Here is an 18,789-nt window from a genome sequence, read left to right as displayed (position 1 = left end):
CGATACTTGGGGAGTGATCACATCATTTTAGTGTTGGGTTTTTTTTCATATCAGTTTTTTTTTTGTCTTAACTTCTAAAAAGTTGTAAAACAAATTAAAAATTGTGGTTAAAAAAATACCCTGAAAATATTAAATTTGTACTAAGGGAGAAAACTACCTTTATACAAAGGGGACTGGACAAGACCACTCAGTCTTGCATAAAAAAGAGAGGGTTTCTATGGATCCTTACCAGAATAACAAACTCTATTTGAAAACACTTATTAACAGGATTGTCCTGAGACAATCCTTAATATCTCATTGATGTTATACCACAGGTGAATGAAAGTACAAACTGCAGCATCCATGCACTACTATAAACCAACCCTGGTATTATACTAAAATAACCTCATTACCCATTCCTTATATAAATTGTTAACATGACCATTTATTTGCAAATTACTGAACACACAGTTTGAGTAACAGTTATTTCAATGCATATCTGAAGTATCTATAAGGAAAAGCAAAGAAGGAAAAACCAAGCAACTAATGAACAGCAGTTTGTCTGTTCACACCCACTAATTGAATGCAACTTTTCTTAGTCACTATACCAGCAAATCCTTGTTGTTCTCAGACTGACGCTGACACCAGCTTAATCGCAAAACAGTTGCCACAGATTACTGTAGCATTTCTCTATCTCATTTTAGCATCTACTCAATATTAAGTCACACAAAAATAGATGCTTAAGGAAACAAGGCAACTAGCAAACCCATTTTAAAATACCCTACTTAGGCTGATTTGCACAAGACACCTCAAAATAAAGTTTCTCACATCCCAGGACTATGCTCTGAACACTGGGCTTTTGTAAAGCTTTTGATTTGCTATACATACTGAACAACCTTCACGCCTGAAAGGCCAGTTCTGCAGCCAGCTACACTGAGCCCCCGACTACTGTGGCAAATTTGGTCCAAGTCCTGCATCAAGTACTGGTTCCCATCAAATGGGGAAACCTGTAGAAACACAAAAATGGTTCTTAATGCAGCGTCACTTTATTGACAGCAGCATTCCCAGTTTACCAGCAAGCAGGCAATCCTGCTTTACCCATTTACAACAGCATAAAATTACCATCAGTATCTATTGGGAAATACCTAATGCAGCTTCAGCCTTTTAGCTTCTCCAGGTGGTTTCTCTGTATATTGATTATTCCCTCCTCTGGCTACTCTTTGACTGGCAATTCAATTCCTTTGTCTCATGTCTCCTTTGTAGTAAACTGGAAGATTATGGTTGCCATATGCTCTAAGAGGAGGGGAAAGGATTCTTGATTTCTGCCAGCTCTGCTGCTGACAACTGGGAGGTGTCTCCTCCATCCTGGTATTCTGCCTCTTTCCTTAAGTAACAACAGTAATCTACAGCAGTGGTTGTTATCTACATTCAGAAACCCCAGGGAAAACATGACTAGATAGCTACAATACATTAACAATGCACAAAAATTCAGCTTAAAAATTGTGCAAAACACTAATACTATCCCAGTAAGCAGTTTCTACAGATAGCTGGTATTTAAGATCAGTCTGCTCTGGTTAGGGTGTTAATTGTCCACACACACAAATTCCTAAATGCTTTGGTTAGGTGGCAGCTGATCTCAGGGGTTGGGATTTCAAAGGTGCTCAAACATTGGCCTCTTATTCCCATACAGTATTTAGCTCCTTCTGTTTGGCTTTTCAAAGACAACTGAAAGAGACTTGTTAAAAATGCTAGTGACTGCCTTACTTTGAAAACAGGGAGATACGCATTCCTGGAATATAGGATGCAGCAAAAAGGGCTTTAGATCTGAGGCCAAATTCTTTTTTTAGGACGTTTGCCTGCAGCTCCTGATGAAGTCAACCAGAACTACTAATGTTCATCCAAGGGCAAAAATTCACATATAACATTTATTTTATGCTATACACAAGTCTAAATAGGGAAAAATAGGAAATGCATAACTGAAAACTAGCTACTAGGTTTGGATAAAGCAGAACAGAAAGGCAGCAGTTGTCCAAGTGCAAGAGCATAATTTAGTTTGCCATGTGCAATTCCATTAGCATCGTCTCCTTTTTCTGCTGGGGTGATACAGCTGACACAACACAACAGTATCAATACATCTTTAAGCTGTCTGAATTCACAAGGAGATTCCTGACTAGAAATATTGAAGGACTAGGGTGCCAACAGCATGGACAACAACTCGTGACTTGCTCATTCCCCAGGTATTTCCCACTCCCAAGTCCTGCACTGTCAATTAGGTAGCACCATGGTGGTCTTCCTTCTCCCAGTGTGAATAGGAAGGAACTTGTGTCATCAGCAACATCAGGTGAGGGGATTATGTCCACAGGGATTTACAGTGACATGAAAATTACTCTGAAAACAGTTTAATGCTGCTTTCAATATACAAAAAAATACAGAAAATGTCCACATTTTTTTCCTCATTGAAGGTCAGCCTGAATATTTTTCTTATTCCCGCTGGCACAGTAAAGTGTCAGCATGTTGTCGGCGCGTTGCTGCTTTCATTCCTCAATGACAGAAAAAGGTGCAGAGGGAATGGAAAAAAAAATCTTAGTCATATTATCATATACCAATGTAGTTAAAGCCAAATCCTTTCTTATGACAGGCTTTGCAGGGACCAAGTAGTACTTGCCTTGTTTTTCTCATGTTCATTTCATGAGAAATTTGAGTTGCTCTCAGGAATTATCTGCATGATTATCAATGTGCAAGAACTGAAACCAAAATAAAAGCCAAGTATTTGCTTCCAAAGAAAGCAACTAACAATTAGAGTTTATCTGCAAAAGAAATAAAAGCAATAAAGATCTCACTCCCCTGAAGTGCCAGTGCCTCTTGTTCAGTCTGCTCATTTGGGATGGAGGGTGGGACAGAAAGGAAAACAAGAAACTTGACAGAATCCTGCGAGGCGGTAAGTGTCCAAGAAGATCTTCCTTATGAGAAACCACATCCAGAGTCTGCATTACTTACATTGCTCTATTGTCTGAACACTCAGCCAATGTCTAGACAATGCTATTGTAAATAACAATCTTCCCTTGCTGCTATTATGAACAGGGGCCATACAAGAATTACTTGAAGTCTTACATGCAGACCTACCTATAAAGAGAGAAGGAAGGACTGTACTGGTCTAATCCACATGCATTACAGCATGGACCAACATGAAGGCTATGACAACAATTCAAATACAAAAGCAAAGTATTTGCAGATCACCAGGCAAGAGAAAAAAATTACTGAAGTGTTTCAACACACCTCACGTAGGAAAGACAAGGAATATGTTTCACCACCAATCTGTATTCATTCTGCAGGAAAATACTGCAGTGCCTCCAGAAAAACAGATAAGTGGGAAGATCACACTAAATGTCTGTGCATTGAGATAATGAAGCCCCTAACTCAAAAGCTACACTTTTAGTAAAGCAAGTTTATTAACCCACCATATTTTTGCTGACATCAATGCTGACACCACCTCTCCCTACCTCAGCATTATGTTTCTTTTCAGACATCTACCACCGACCTTCTCTACTCCATCCTTGAAATCTGGTAGCAGTAGCTTTATCTGACAAGCTTTTGGGAGTAACCACACAGGGTTTTAATGTGAAATATTCAATCGTTCGTTTGAAGCATAATCATAAAGAAAAGCTTGTCTTTTGCCCTTCAGGTAAACCCACAGATCACATTCCCATTTTTATACTGGTGAAACAACCAGCTGTGAACATGCAGGATAAATGAAGCAGGAATTGTTAACAACAACCAGCAACGGACAATGTTGCTCAGCGCTCAAGCACTGAGTATCTGAAGGACTATGCTCAAATGTGGTGAAGACCTTACCAACCTAACTTAAATCAGACTTTGATGGGAAGGGCAGAAATGGCATTAGCCAGCAAACCTGTATGGTTGGGCCTGACGTGCTTTGTTTCTGCTGTCCAGATGGAGCAGGACTGGAACGAAGGTGAATGCAAATGACCTTCACAGCTCAAAACCCATAAAAAACACATGCAAAAACCTGGTCAACAAGGGAATGGCAGAAATTCATTAGTGAGAAATTCACTCAGCTCCTAGTCTTCCTGATTCCCAGCTGCAAAATTATCCCAGTCATACCACCAAATATGGAAAAGAAACACATTCAAGTAAAAAATAATGAAATGCATCTTTTGAACTCCCACAGTCTACCTAAGGAATCAGGCAAAGGGAAGAGCTTAATTCAAGTGGTAACAACGCATATTTGACGGCCATTAGACCATTACTGTATCTGTTTCTCTTGTAAAACTCCTAGTTCACCAGAAATCCATTAACAGTAATGTTCTGGCAAACCACTAAAGAGAAATACATCCTCTAATGCCAAAAAAGAAATGAAGATCAAAGAATGATTATGGATAAGTACAGGCTAAAGATCAGCAAGCTTACACAGAAAATACGTTGTAATGTAAGATCTAACAATTCTTCCAAAAGGAGGAAGACAAAAGAAATCTCTAACTTTGTACCAAAGCAAAGGCTGTACATATATAAGCAAAAAGCTCTAGCCACCATTTTTCATTAACACTGGAAATGTATTTATATTAATCTCTTTAGCTAGACTTGGCAGCTGCTCTACAGTATCATATTCAGCTTGATCTTCCTGGTTTTCTACAGCTTCACATTTCATGATTTCCACTTACTGATGAGCAACTTACCAGAATGAAGTACAATAAACCAAATTTATTCTTTGGCTAATTTCTATGAAGTTTCCTCTGCAATGAAATGGACCACGTGACATAGGCAAAAATGCACTGATAATCCAATGCCTCTCTAAAGTTGTGGCAAGAATCCCTTTGCTTCTTGTAATTATCTAAAAACAGAGATGATGCTAAAACATACGGCAACATAACAAAAAACCTTTTAGTCCCTTCATTGATATTTAGGAATATATGCCCCTTTAAAAAGTGGAAACACACCTGAATTTCCTTATTTCTTAGCTCTGAAAACATGCATAACTCCAGAAATATTACATCAGCTCATATTTTCTCCTTTTCTCTTAGCATAACTTCACTGACTACTATCAAAATTTGACAGACCAAATGGAAATTGGGATTCATTATAAGAGTAATAAAAAGCAGAGACATAATTATAATCTCACTGTCACCACCAAGGCTGTGTCTGTGAAAGGATGGTTGAATGAGAGCCATGAGTACCACATTTACGCTGAAAAAAGGCACAGTTTTGCTCCAACTGAACTAATTCATAAAGGGAAAATCTTTAAGATGTGGTTGTGTTTCTTTTGGCTGGCTGACTTAGGCAAGACTAACAGCAATAATTCACAGGCTACAAAAAGACAGGGTGATTTTTTGTTTTTAATTACATATTAATCTCTACAACAATTTAGAACTGCCACTATGGTGTACTGGCTAACACGTAACCAGGGGCCTAAAATCTGTCATGTCCTCTGGACATTAATGCTTTTGTTTTGTTCTTCTGAAGCAAATCTCACATCTTTGATATTTAGGCCAAACTTCAGTGTGTCAGGAGGGGTTTTTCTTAGGGGATGAGTACATCCTGTACATTTGTAACTTCTTGTACATTTATACCCTCCCCAATAGATTCGTCAGCAAAAACAAGGAGATCTGATATGAGGTACACGATTCTGCATTTAAGTTTGGCTATTAAAAAGTTGGGTTCCAAGTGGGTTTATTTCTATGGAGAAAGAAGGGAAGAAAGATCAAGAACAAAGAACTCGTAAGGTTTTGGGTCTGTTTCTTTTTTTTCAATTGACCTTTAATATTTCAAAAAAGGGGCGGAAGCCCAGTTTAGAAGAAATATCTCTTAGTAGGTCATCTTTAACAAAAGCACAAGATGATTTTTCTCCTTCATCTCACTGTGTATCACACCAAATGACAGCATTTTATTTCCTTTGGGATGGTAGAAATAAAGTAAATGGAACAGAATGAGGACACATGATAAATACTGTCTTTTTTTTTGTAAGAAATAGAACTACTAACACATAACCAATCCTTCAGTCAATTGATAAAGGGATTTTTTCTGGCCTACATGAATTTACTTGTATTTTATGGTAGTACAAGCAGATTCTATACTACTTCATTAAAACATCTGAAACAGAAAAGGGATTAAAAAAAAATTCCTTTCAATAGCATACCATGAAACAGCCACATGCCCCTGTTTCTGTTAGTATTGTCTGACAGAACATTTCATTAAACAACTTCCTAATATATTGGTGCAAATAAATTGTTCAGTGTTTCTGCAAAACATAGATTTGAATGCCCTCTTTGATAAGTACTGTAAACAAGGTATCTTTCATTGCTTCATTCATCTCCTACTATTTTGTAATGAAACTTGAACAATAAAGAACTAAACTAAATAGGAAGCAATTAGGTATTTGAAGAATTTAGTGTCATACTGAGTTCTGCTCCAATCAGATGACTTAAAAGGAAAATTTGATCACCATACACTTGAAAAAAGTAAGAATTAGATGGGGCATTACAGACACATTGCAGTAACAATCGCAGACTTTGAAGTCCAAAGGCCTGTAAAGTATCAAATGAGTCCCACTGTCTGAACTGTTGACTACAGGCAACAGAATATCTTTCAGTTATGTTCAAGAAGTGAAAGGTTTTCCAGCAGAATACTTGTCTATCAGCTCACGGTGGCACAAGGAGTAGTGGCTCCCATGGCCACAGCACCCCTGACAAAAGGGAAACAGGGCACAGGATCAGTCATTTCCTGTCAGATTTGCATTTGCTAATTGTGCTTCAGGACATGAAAACCTGATTTTCGTGCATGTTTTGGAAGAGGAAAAAATCTCACCATATAGAGGGGGTCATTACACTCATACAGCTGGGAAGAGAATTGGAGCAATGTGTGAGAAGCCTTTATAATTGAAGTACAGAATCTGGTTTGTTTGTGGTTTTCTTCAAGGAAACAAACTTTCTGCACTAAGATGACACAACTGTCTGTAAAAGAGGTTTTACTCACTAGCAGCCCCCAAACAAATGAAAACAATTACATTAAAGACTACCCATAATATAGAGAGCCTGTTGAAAGAAGACAGTTTCCAGCCACTGAGTGAGGAAATGTGGGAACACCCATCTTGAATCTTACCAGCAAAATGCATTAAAAAATGATACATAAATCTCACACAACCACAGAAACAAATAGTTGTGGACTTCATAGGTAGCACCTTATGTCTGCAATAGATACTGCAAAGAAAGCAAACAAGTTCATTGCTTTGATGCAAGAATTTGTGTGCACAAGTTGAGCATAGTTATTTGCTAGGTAAAATGTTCCATATGTTAACAACATATTGGTTTAATACTGCCTGTTGGTCCAGTCTCTGAACTAAAAACACATTTCTTAAGTAGAATGACTATCCTGCATAGAAGAGTGCTGAATAACCTATTCCTCATGTGATGATCCCACAGAATTAAAAACCGTGAGTTTGTGCACTGTTGGTTATTCAGCCATCCATTCTGTTCTCCAATTCCCTATGGAACGCCTAACAGTTCCTGCTACCTTCATTCTCTGTATCTTCATTCATAGCTCCATGCATCACTTGACTTCTTGTCTAAAAAAGGGGATTCAAATTCATTTCACTGCTTAGCTGAGCAAAGTATTTGAGCTCCAAGCTAAAAGGCCTGCAGCAGTTCCTCTGTTTCTGTAAGTGCTATTTTTAATGTACACATACAGAAGGCCATGATGCCAAAGGAGTTCTCAAGGAGAAAGTAAAAAACAGGGCAGAGCAGCTGGACAACACAGGGAGAGGGATATCAAGGGAACTGTATCAGTAGGAAGGCTGCTGACTCATGGTGGAGATGCCCTATAACGGACAGCACAGCTATTTACATATCTGTTCATGCATTTTCCTGTTTACTACCTTCTTCACATCTTACTCTGACTAGTATTTATATGGAACAATTTCTAAGACAGTAATAATGTTGTAGCCACAGTGGTCTGAGAAATCTGACAGAAAGTAAGAAAGAAAAGATCATTAATTTCTATTTGACCAATATTTATGGCTGTTGTTTGCTTTCATAAACACAAATCCTATTCTAGCTTGGTTTAAAGCATAAAAAAATAAATAGTTGAAAAGGTCAATGGTTTGTTTTGTATTATTTACAGAAGTGACAGTATCCAATCCAAACATTCAAGTAAAACCTCTGGTGCCCAAACTAGTCATAGAATGGTTGGGGTTGAAAGGAACCTTAAAGATCATCTAGGTCCAACCCCTCTGCCATGGGCAGGAACACCTGCCACTGGACCAGATTGCTCCAAACCCCATCCAGCCTGGCCCTGAATACTTCAGGGATGGGGCAGCCACAGCTTCTCAGGGCAACCTGTTCCAGCGCCTCAGCAATAATTCCATTTCAACAGTAAATCCAGAAACTACACTTTGACAGTCATAATCACCTTGCAGAGGCTAAATCAAAAATACAATTAATTTTTCTTTTAAAATCCTTCATAATGGCTAGAGCTCATGTGATTGTTAAAGTTACTGCCACTTGGAGATACTCAGCACTTTGAGGATAAATTCATAGGCATTGAAACATGTTAAGCAATTGGATTCTTTTCCTAGTTTAAGTTATTTTACTTTAAAGAAGATGCTAAAAATAGCACATGATTGATCTGTACATACGAGGTATGCCTGTATATGTCTGTGCAAGATAGATAGTTCCTAAGTGATCTGGAAATTTAAGGAGTATCATCAAGAAAGAAAAACATTATAGTAATAGAATGATAATATCTCTTCAGACTAATTAATCATTTTCTTCCTACACACACACAAATACACAGTAGCACATTTCCTGTAATTATTTCTGTGTCAAAAAAATCAGACCACAGAAAGGCAATTTATACTCAGTGCTGTTAAATGTTTAAATTATTCTAATATCACAGAATCACAGAATGGTTAAAGTTGGCAGGAACATATGGGGGTCATCCAAACAATCTGCCTGCTCAAGCAAGGTCAAGCAAGGTCACCTAGAGCACAAAGATTGTGGCGCTATAAACCTACAGATATTGCTTCCAGTGAATGTAATTACCTAAAAGCAGTAAAATATTCTTTTCCACATCCATTGAGAGAAAAACAAAGGACTGACATTTTCGGAAGCTTTGTTCAATGGACAAGGAAAGTACCTTACCAGGGGATGCACAGATTTAGTATACATACATCAATGTTTGCCAATGCTATTTTCTTAGAAGTCATGAACCTTAAGTGGTGTTTCAGAAATATCAGGGAATTCTCCCACAGATGATTAGAGCTATCTTAGTGATACACTTGGAAATAACAGATGAATGAAACAAATTACTTTTTTCATTCTCATTTTAACCAGAATGCTGATTAAACATTTGCAAGCATTTCACAGACATCACTTAAACTTTCATATCCCCATCCAACTGAAGTTAGTAGCCAACTTGTGATGATTTCAACACCCTTTACTAGCAGCTGATACAAAATCAATGAAAAACCTAATGACAATAATAGAGCAACAATCATAATGGAAATTTCTTAACCTGAAACTAAGTAACAGTATTAAAAATGGAATGTAATGGAGTTCTCAAAAGCAATTTAACCTTTCCAAAAGAAGACTTAAGCATAACAGAACATTAAACAGAAAAAAACAGGACTGCAAATTCAACAATAGTAATAGTGATGATAAAATACAATCAAAGAACATAGTACATATTTACTAAACAGCCAATTCTAAGCTTGGAATAAGAAAGCTTTTTAAAAAATAAAAGAAAAATTAAAAAAGGGTGGCTGAAGAAAGAAAAAGGAATAAAAGGAAAGAAAAATTTTGGGAACTATGTAAAGAGGTGTATCAATAAGAAATCGGAAAACTATGCTGCCTTTGTATGTGACACTGCCAAAATGCAGTACTAAGTCTACAATTCAGTAAGGATGGTGATAAACAAGAGAGGTTGATGAAAAGCCACAGAAATCATTTAAGATGCCATCTTATCCAAGATCCAGGATCTGAACCTATTGATAAAACAAAAAGAAGCCTGATGTGCTATACATACCAAAGTGAGAGGAAAACTTGAAGTGAGATGAAAACTCAATGCTACAGGGTTTTTCCAGTCTAAAACTAATGCTCAAACATTTATCATTGAGGGTAATTATCTATTCAAACAATTTATATCTCAACAGATTCTTCATTCTTCATTTGTTTGTACAAAATATGTTAGCAAAGCATGCTAACACAAATGGAGATGCAGAGCAATTGCCTCCCAGCGAACAAAATCAACCTCTGAAATTAAGCAACAGTATCAGCGAGAGTGTTCATTAAGTCTGGTTTGTAGTTATGACCATACTAATATTTCCATCACAGACTGGGAGAAGGAGAGAATGATTTTGCAAAATGGGGTTGTGAAAGAACAATCCTGTTGAGTGGGCTGGGGCTCTGATCACAAAGCACATGATAAGCACCACTTAATTGAAAAATAGCGCAGAACATGATTCAGTACCTCATTCAGAAGACCTGAACCCATTCTATATCCTGCTACCTGAAAACTGGTACTAAATGTCACAATTACATTTCAGAGCACTCTCATATGATACAAAAAAAAAGCGTTATTTTAAGTAAGAATCAATTACCAAATTGATTGTACCCAAGTGGGGCTCCTCAGCCTACATGCACAGAGCATGAATAAGGAAAGTGAACAGAGTTTGAATTCCCTTGATTCAAATAAATTCCAGCTGCTACTGAAAACTATTGGGACTGTGTGCAGCCAAGGCATCCATTAAAATAGCTAGTAAGGGATTGAGCTGCATCTTAGGGAGATACAAAACAGCTGAAAGAAAGAGCTGCTTCTCCTCAGGTTTGATCTGACCATCACTTACCACATGCAGTTACCCAAACAGTTATTGGGAGGCATTAGGAGTGTAACGGAGATCATGAAGCACAGACAGGTCCTCTCACACCCAGCACCACAATGCAGCAGGGCACGTGACATCACACGGAGCCCCTCAACCACACACTCATCCTGCAGGTGACCACGAGGAGTGCAAAGCTCACAGGGGCAACACAGAATAAAGACTCACAGGGAATTATAATAGTCACAAATGGTGTAACTGCACCTTTTAAACCATGCCAGGGAGCTAATCCTTTTGAAATCCACACAGCCAATTTAGAGCAAATTTAGGAATATGTTTTCCATTTACAGCTTACATGACACATTGATATTAGTGTTGGAAATCATTTGCCAAAAGAAATTATAGGCAAAGTTTCAGCAGTTTGTCTCACGAAAAAGCTGGCACTTGTCTGTCAAGCTGCCTTTTATTTTGCTTCTGTTTTCAGGATTTTTTGATGAAGTTTACGGTCTGATTTTGTAAGGTTTGCAAAACTCTAGTTAAAACACATTACTAATAAACATCCCCACAGGCATGAGGAATGTTTGTATCCTCCTCAGCAGAAGCTGCAAAACCATTCAGTGGTAAGGCAAAATAATTAATTCCTGGTGTGCCAGGAAGTTTCCAGTATCAGTAACCAGAAATAATTTCAATTAAGACTGAAATAAACAAAATATCTACCCATATTTTCTGAAGAAACTTCTTTGGTTTTGCCTAACTTTGATAAACTAAGAGACAAGGGCATTTATATTCCACATTGTGAATAGACTGATTGCAGCTTATAAAAATTGCCTCATTTGAAATCTTTCAGCCTTCTGAACACATTTGATCATCATGACCACCAATTTATACACAGTACTGGTGCTCCTCTGGGACACAGTCAGGTGCCCAACAGGAACAGAAGACGTGTAGGTTTCATAAAGGGGTAGGGTTTCTGAGCATATCTTACCCAGCCTACTACTTCTTTATGGATTATTTTTTACTAACACTAGAGGAATTACATTTGTCTTACAAGAGAAAGCAAGTGGTGATTATGCTCCATCCTAATGACAAAGTGTCACCAGAAAGGACAGAGAAGTCCTGAAGTGCTGAATATAAGAGTGAAATCCTTATTTATGCACTTCCCCATCACCACAAACCTGAGGATCTCACTCAGACTATCAATGGGTTCACTCTCACCAAAAAAGGCCATGATCATGGAGGGCTCTTCTTGTTATAACATGATGAGCTAGGGCACACACAGGTGCCCAGATGCTCCAGGGAGCTTTCTGAAGGTCAGGAGTCCCCTCGGCAGAGTATCTGGTCCCCCCACACTACACCTCAGAAGTGAGCACAACTCGAACTCAGGTTCAGAAAACCCTCTCTACTTGTCTCCATAACAGGAGGCACCAGAGCCCTCATACAGAGGATGATGCTGCAGCCAGGAAGGGCCTTGATCATCCTTCTTGCCTGTTGTGGCTACCACTAAGTGAACCTAGGGTAGGCGCACAGGCAACAGGTGCCAGGTTTGGCAGTGCCAAAGGTGTCATTAACAAAGATGGTCACAGAAAACTGCTCCATTAGATGCAGTTTTGAACACACATGGGAACTGAGGCAATGGATTCATAAACACACCAATGCAACTAAGGCAACCCCTAACCTTTGCCTAAGGGACTGAACCTTTTAAAAACACAACTGATTTGATCTGAAAGCTCCTCTGTAAATACATCAGCCAGCTGAACAGGTAAAAACAAAGTTAAAAAAGAAATATTCTATCTTTTAAAAAGCTCATTGTAGAGACACCATGGCAACTCAGGGGGAAAAGGAAGAGAGAAAGATAGTGAAGTATTCAGAGAAAATACCACCATCACTGAAAAAATAAGACTATGCTGTAGTTATAACAGCTTATTACTATTTTTTATTCTCATTCAAGGTAATGTTTCAGTGTACGTCCCATCTGTATTTAATGTGAACAAATGCATATTCAAACCTGGTTGTGATCCAGTATGAGCAAGAAGAAACCACGCAGATTTCAATGTTAAATTAAACTACCAGTTGGAAAATTTTGTTTTCCTTCCTTTCATCTGCATCCAGGACTGGCACAATGCTCCCTTTCTGGGCCTCTGTTTTCCTGATGTCTGAAATGTCAATGTAAGCTCTGCTATTACATTTCCATGCCCACCTCCTGTATCTTTCCAGCTTATTTCATTGCAGAGATCAGTTTTGTCTGCAGGCCACCATTCTGAGAGATGAGAGAGGAAGGGACTGGGAATGGGAAGTTGCTTCAACTAATACTCAGATTCAGTAAAAGAATCTCCTTTGGTGAAGATAAAACAGTGGTATCAGGCAATGAGGGAAGGGAGACAAGTAGGAGACCACAAACATTTCTGCCAACCTCAACTGCCAGAGTACAAAAAAGTTGTAAAGAAAAAGTATGCAAGAAAAACAAGACAGTTGGATGGATTTACAGGAATAAAGTAATGTCCATACAGAAAGCAGTAAAGGAAGAAAAACTATTTGCAGACAGACATTAAGGGCACATTTTAGATTCTGATTTTTTTAAGCTCTGTTTGCTACTATGATTTTCATTTTGAAACTTTGTCCTCCATAAACTGGGGAACCATACAGAAGAATGAACACTTCTACTGTGACTGATCACCACTGACATTGTAACTAGAGATGATCAGATTTGCAAGACGTATTACACCAATCTTTAAACTACATGGAGACTGCAAGAACAGAGATTGACAAAGGCAGGGACAGTCTCTCCTTTCTGATAACCTATGTATTTTAAGCCATTCACCCCTGTCCCCCATACCTCCTTTAACTTTCCTCAAATACGTATTAAGCATAAGAGCTAATTTTACCACAGGGACCTGCTTCAGCATGCTTTTGATATTAGCAGAGGTTCAGCTGATATTTTTTACAGAGGAAAACTAGAATCTTGGACCTTGATCCTTACAAGAATTCAACTACTTTTAAATATAAAGCTACTGTGGGCTAAATTTGCCAACCACTTCTTAAAAAAAAAAATAGCGCTTTTCTCTCAGGATCCTTAGAACATACATACAGAATGTAATATAGAGAATAAGAATTGCAAGAGAAGAAATATATATATACTTCTGAATGAAATAGATTTGTTCACAAGAATAATAATCAAGAATACATTTTATTTGTTGCTTTGGTATACTTGGCCCTTTTTTACGTGTGATCTGCAAATGCTATTACAGAGGTAGTTTAAATGCTGATTTAAGTACCATGATAGAAATCAAACATCTTTATTTCCTTGAAGACTTCTTGTTTTCATTTTGCAAAATTTGTAATAGGACTTTTTCATATTATAGAAGTGTATAGTTAAGTTGGATTCTGGCACTTTTAAGAACACTAAGAATATACTTTACAGTTTTATTCATACATATACTGATCTAATATCATTAAAGACAACAAAAAATGTCATGAAAATAGGATAAATTTCAAAACAAAACAGATTTTAAACATATGTGTGCATTGGAACCTGTTCAGAAGGACGTGAGGATGATCAGGGGACTGGAGCACCTCCCATATGAACACAGACTGAGAAAATTGTGGCTGTTCAGCCTGGAGAAGAGAAGGCTGCATGGAGACCTCATAGCAGCCTTCCAGTATCTGAAGGAGGCCTATAAGGATGCTGGTGAGGGACTGTTCATTAGGGACTGTAGTGACAGGACAAGGGGTAACGGGTTAAAACTTAAACAGGGGAAGTTTAGACTGGATATAAGGAAGAAATTCTTTACTGTTAGGGTGGTGAGGTACTGGAATGGGTTGCCCAGGGAGGTTCTGAATGCTCCATCCCTGGCAGTGTTCAAGACCAGGTTGGATGAAGCCTTGGGTGATATGGTTTAGTGTGAGGTGTACCTGCCCATGGCAGGGGGGTTGGAACTAGATGATCTTCAGGTCCTTTCCAACCCTAACTATTCTATGATTCTACATGTATATGGGCATAAATAAAAATATTCAGAGATACAGAGAACTGTTGCAGCTCATAAAAACACATCCTTGTCTTTTCATATGCCATTGCTAAATGTACTTACTTTTATCAAGATGACCTAAAATTCATACTGTAAGGACAATCCTGATCTTTCAGAAACTCATTGTGGCCATACCGTTAATCTGCCACCCAAAGTACCATAGACTCACAGAACAGTTTGGGTTGGAAGGAACCTCAAAGATCATTCAGTTCCAATCCCCTGCCATAGTCAGCGACACTTCCCACTACATGGGGTTGCTCAAAGCCCCATCAAGCCTGGCTGTAAAAACAGGTTTTGCAACCTATTCTCAGTAAGGTCTAAGTAGGTATAAAAATTGCTTTTTCCAACAGACATTTCAATGTTGTGGATTTGGTGCTTTTTAGCAGGAAATTCTTTTTCTAGGATTCTTTTAAAATGCATTTGTTATAAAATCATATTTCTAAACCAAACTCTTTCCTTCCAGCATCACAGTGTCTCTGCCATCTGTAACTAGTAAGGATTCATTTGTGGGTTTTAATTCATGTCCATGCACATAAAGAAATCACCACTGCTTAGAATATGCATACACGTGAAAAAAAATGAAATTTGAGTGGCTTCCATTGCAATCTGAATGGTTCATCTTTATGGCAGAAATTATTGTGTCAATTGAACACAACTCTTACACTGAAGCACGCAACATTGTGTTCAATTGTTGGGAGTTGAATTACTTAAAGCATTTCTATTTACTTTATTATTTATTCTCTTTTCACTTCAGAGCAGAAAAGCAAAGCAACTCCTATTTTAAATAGCTGTGCTAAGATGCGACTTCAAAACCTGAAAGTCACATACCTGATTTCAGTGTTTACTATTGTTCAGACTTCCTTCATAGACCAAAGCTCACAGTGTGCTTCCCCCTTATAGTGCTTCTCTGTTCCCAAAAGACTGTAAATGCATCCAGAAAAACTTCATTCACAACTATTAATCTCATCCTTTTTTTGAGTATTAGCTGTCTTGCAGTTGCTGTATCTCCAGTAATTCACACTTGGTTATTAAAATGCTAACAGCTACCAGTTTTCAGCAAATCTATCTTTTAATATATGTGAAGGCTCTGTGTGAGTATAGTGATTTGTCTTTATGGTTAACTGAAAGATAGCAAACGAAGTTATAACACTAAAATGTTACCTACACTACAATAGTTACTAAGTAGTAACAATGAAAATATAAAAACCTATAATGGTGCTTGAAAAAATAACAAAAGAACTTAAAATATGCTACTACAGATGAACTCAATACCTAGAACTAGCATTTGTGCTATAATACAGCCTCTAAAGCCTCCATTGAAAAATGACATTTCACTGGCACCAGGTCTTGAAAAAACAGAGTACGATGCAATCATTACTTACTGGTTTAGCGTCACATCTAGGATGAAAGATGATCCAAAAGCATCAACTTGGAAGCTGGCTCGAGCAATGTGGGTAGACTGTAATATTGAAAAGACTAGAATTAGGATTTAGCCGCAGCAAAACATACTGTACAGGTTTGTGAATGCACATATTAAATATATTTACTGAGTAACTATGCCATTAACCAAATAAAATTGTGCTGGAATGGACAAAGCCATCAATGAGGACAAATAAAAGATCTGTTTTCTGAATTTACAAGGCTAATTCAAGAATTCCAAACACCACAACCTATGGCTGGAAGTAACCCCCCTCTTATTTAATCTATCCACACCATAGGAAATAGCTTTCTCTACTTCCACCTTGGGCAAAACCTTGAGCAAAGGATAGTGGAAGTCTGCCACTAGCTAATGCATTACTTGTTCCCTATCCTGTCTTTGGATACAGACAAGTGGAGAATAGCTGAGACATTACTGGTTTAGTCAGATTAGGATACACTCACAAATCTCACTGGCATTACCTGAAAGAAGCTATGCATTCAGATAGACTCTCATTTAAGCCCATAAAGCAAGGCAATAGTAATGGGATAAAATCTGATTAGTTGCATTTTATGTAAAGCTCTGACTCACCACCCTGTAATCCATTTCCTCCAAAAGGCTCCCAAAACTCCAGCCCCCTGAGCAGTCACTAAATTCAAAGAAAACTGGGTGCTAGAGAAACATCTCTTTCTTCCTTTCTTTATTCCTTCCTTTGCCATGTATTTTCCCTGAACTAATTGCATTCATTCAGTCCTATAGAGGACAAACACAGGAATACTTTGTAAGTCACGATCTGCCAAAAATAGACTATTTATTGTAGTAGCAGTGGAAGAAAATACCGAGCTATCCAATGGAAATGCAACAGTTGTTCTAGAACAGAAAACTCACAAGAAACGAACAGCCACGTTATTTACCTAATTAATAAGAAAAACTACTTTCAGACATTTTGGAGCAGTTTCAGCTTTGTTTTCATTTTCCTCTCATTGAAATCTGCACATTAAGATTTGAAGCATGTAGACAGAGGAATCTAAGAGGAAACATTGAAGAACCACTTAAAACTCTAAACTACACTTCTCTAAATAAATACCAGACAGAACAGTACAACTCTAACAAATGATTTATTGAAAACTCTGGGAAACACAGGACAGGATAGGATAATGTGAATCATCAAATTCACTCTCTCTAAAACTACTGGCAGGCTTTCAATAGGCATTAAATCCAGAAGAGTTGAGAATACCAGTTTCCCTGGAAAAGAGCAGCAACAAAGAAACGGAAAGTTGAGAGAAACATGACTTTTTTATTACATTTTTAGCTACACTACAGCAGAATCTTCTTTTATGTCCACATGTATAAGCGCAAGTACTAATAAATCAAAAAGACCACAGCCATGAATACATATTTACAAACAGTTGATTCATTTAGGGAAAAAAAAATAGCTTCTCTTAATAGAGGATGGTCAGGCTGAGTGTGCTCTATAAAAATGCTGTTCAGTGAATGTGCATCCAAAATGGCATGATGAGAAATTCCACGTATTTAGATTATTATAGTTTAGAAGGACACAGTATTAACTGGAAAGCTTCTTAGAAGGCCGCTCAGTAGATACAATTCAGAGTCAGATATCTTTTTAGCTACCCCCATTACATCTAACCTGCTTTGTAACCCAGGCCACATGTCTTCACTAAGTGGTTCCTGTAATTTCTGAATTATTTAAGAGCACCCCTTTAAACAAAGGCATAATCAAAACCCAGTTTCTATTAAAAAAAAAAAAGAAGAAATCTTATTACAAAAAAAGGCAGCTAGTCCCACTAGTCCAAAGTGACCCATGACACAGCCAAGCTGGTACCTGCAATGACAGACAGCCGCAGCACATATGGCCGCCCACATAGTACCATCATTTAGATGTTTCTGGCCTGCAGCAGCTAGCACAACCAGAAATACAGCAAAAACAACCATCAACAAATTATCACGTTAGCATTGGCGTTTCTCTTCCAACTCTCAGGCAGCAGAGTTTGCTTTGAATGGTGTTCAAATTCCATTGTCTCTTGCTAGAAGTGTGAATTTTTAGCCTGCTGCTCATAAACAGGATGTGACAGGCCAAGATGCAGTAAGGTACAAGGGGCCAGTGCTAGTTTTGCCATTCCCTTGTTCCACTGCAGCACATTTAGTAACCTTAACTAACCTTCAGTTACCTTCTTGCACTGCAACAACCATTTTCTGCTCAAAGGAGTAATGGCAACCCATTTGTTGGCTTTTCAACATTACTAAAAGCAACGAACATTCTACAGCACTTTATTATTTCTGCTTGTTAACACAGCTACATATGCCATCATTTAGATCTGTGTACACAGTATAACCAAGTCTTCTATATGACCACATGCTGGTATCAAAAAAGAATTTGTCAGTGAGGAAGTATATAAAAAGCCTAACTTAAATTTCTAAAAGGACATATACTAAAGATAGCATTTGTCATTAAAATGCATTCACCTCATTCACTGTAAGAGAAAAAAATATGAGGGTTTTTTGGTTTGGTTGTTAACTGCTAGGTA

General features: G+C 37.8%; 1 protein-coding gene across 1 annotated transcript in view; it reads right to left on the bottom strand.

The window, feature by feature from the left end:
* Positions 1-18,789, bottom strand: part of ADAM22 (ADAM metallopeptidase domain 22) — a 128,381-nt gene that overhangs the window by 94,736 nt on the left and 14,856 nt on the right. The window contains exon 3 of the mRNA XM_034063206.1: positions 16,209-16,285. Coding sequence (XP_033919097.1) covers positions 16,209-16,285 — 77 coding nt within the window. The remainder of the gene's footprint in view (positions 1-16,208; positions 16,286-18,789) is intronic.

This window comes from Melopsittacus undulatus, chromosome 1 (assembly GCF_012275295.1).
Source record: "Melopsittacus undulatus isolate bMelUnd1 chromosome 1, bMelUnd1.mat.Z, whole genome shotgun sequence".
Taxonomy (NCBI): domain Eukaryota; kingdom Metazoa; phylum Chordata; class Aves; order Psittaciformes; family Psittaculidae; genus Melopsittacus; species Melopsittacus undulatus.
This window is presented reverse-complemented; position numbering and strand designations above follow the sequence as displayed.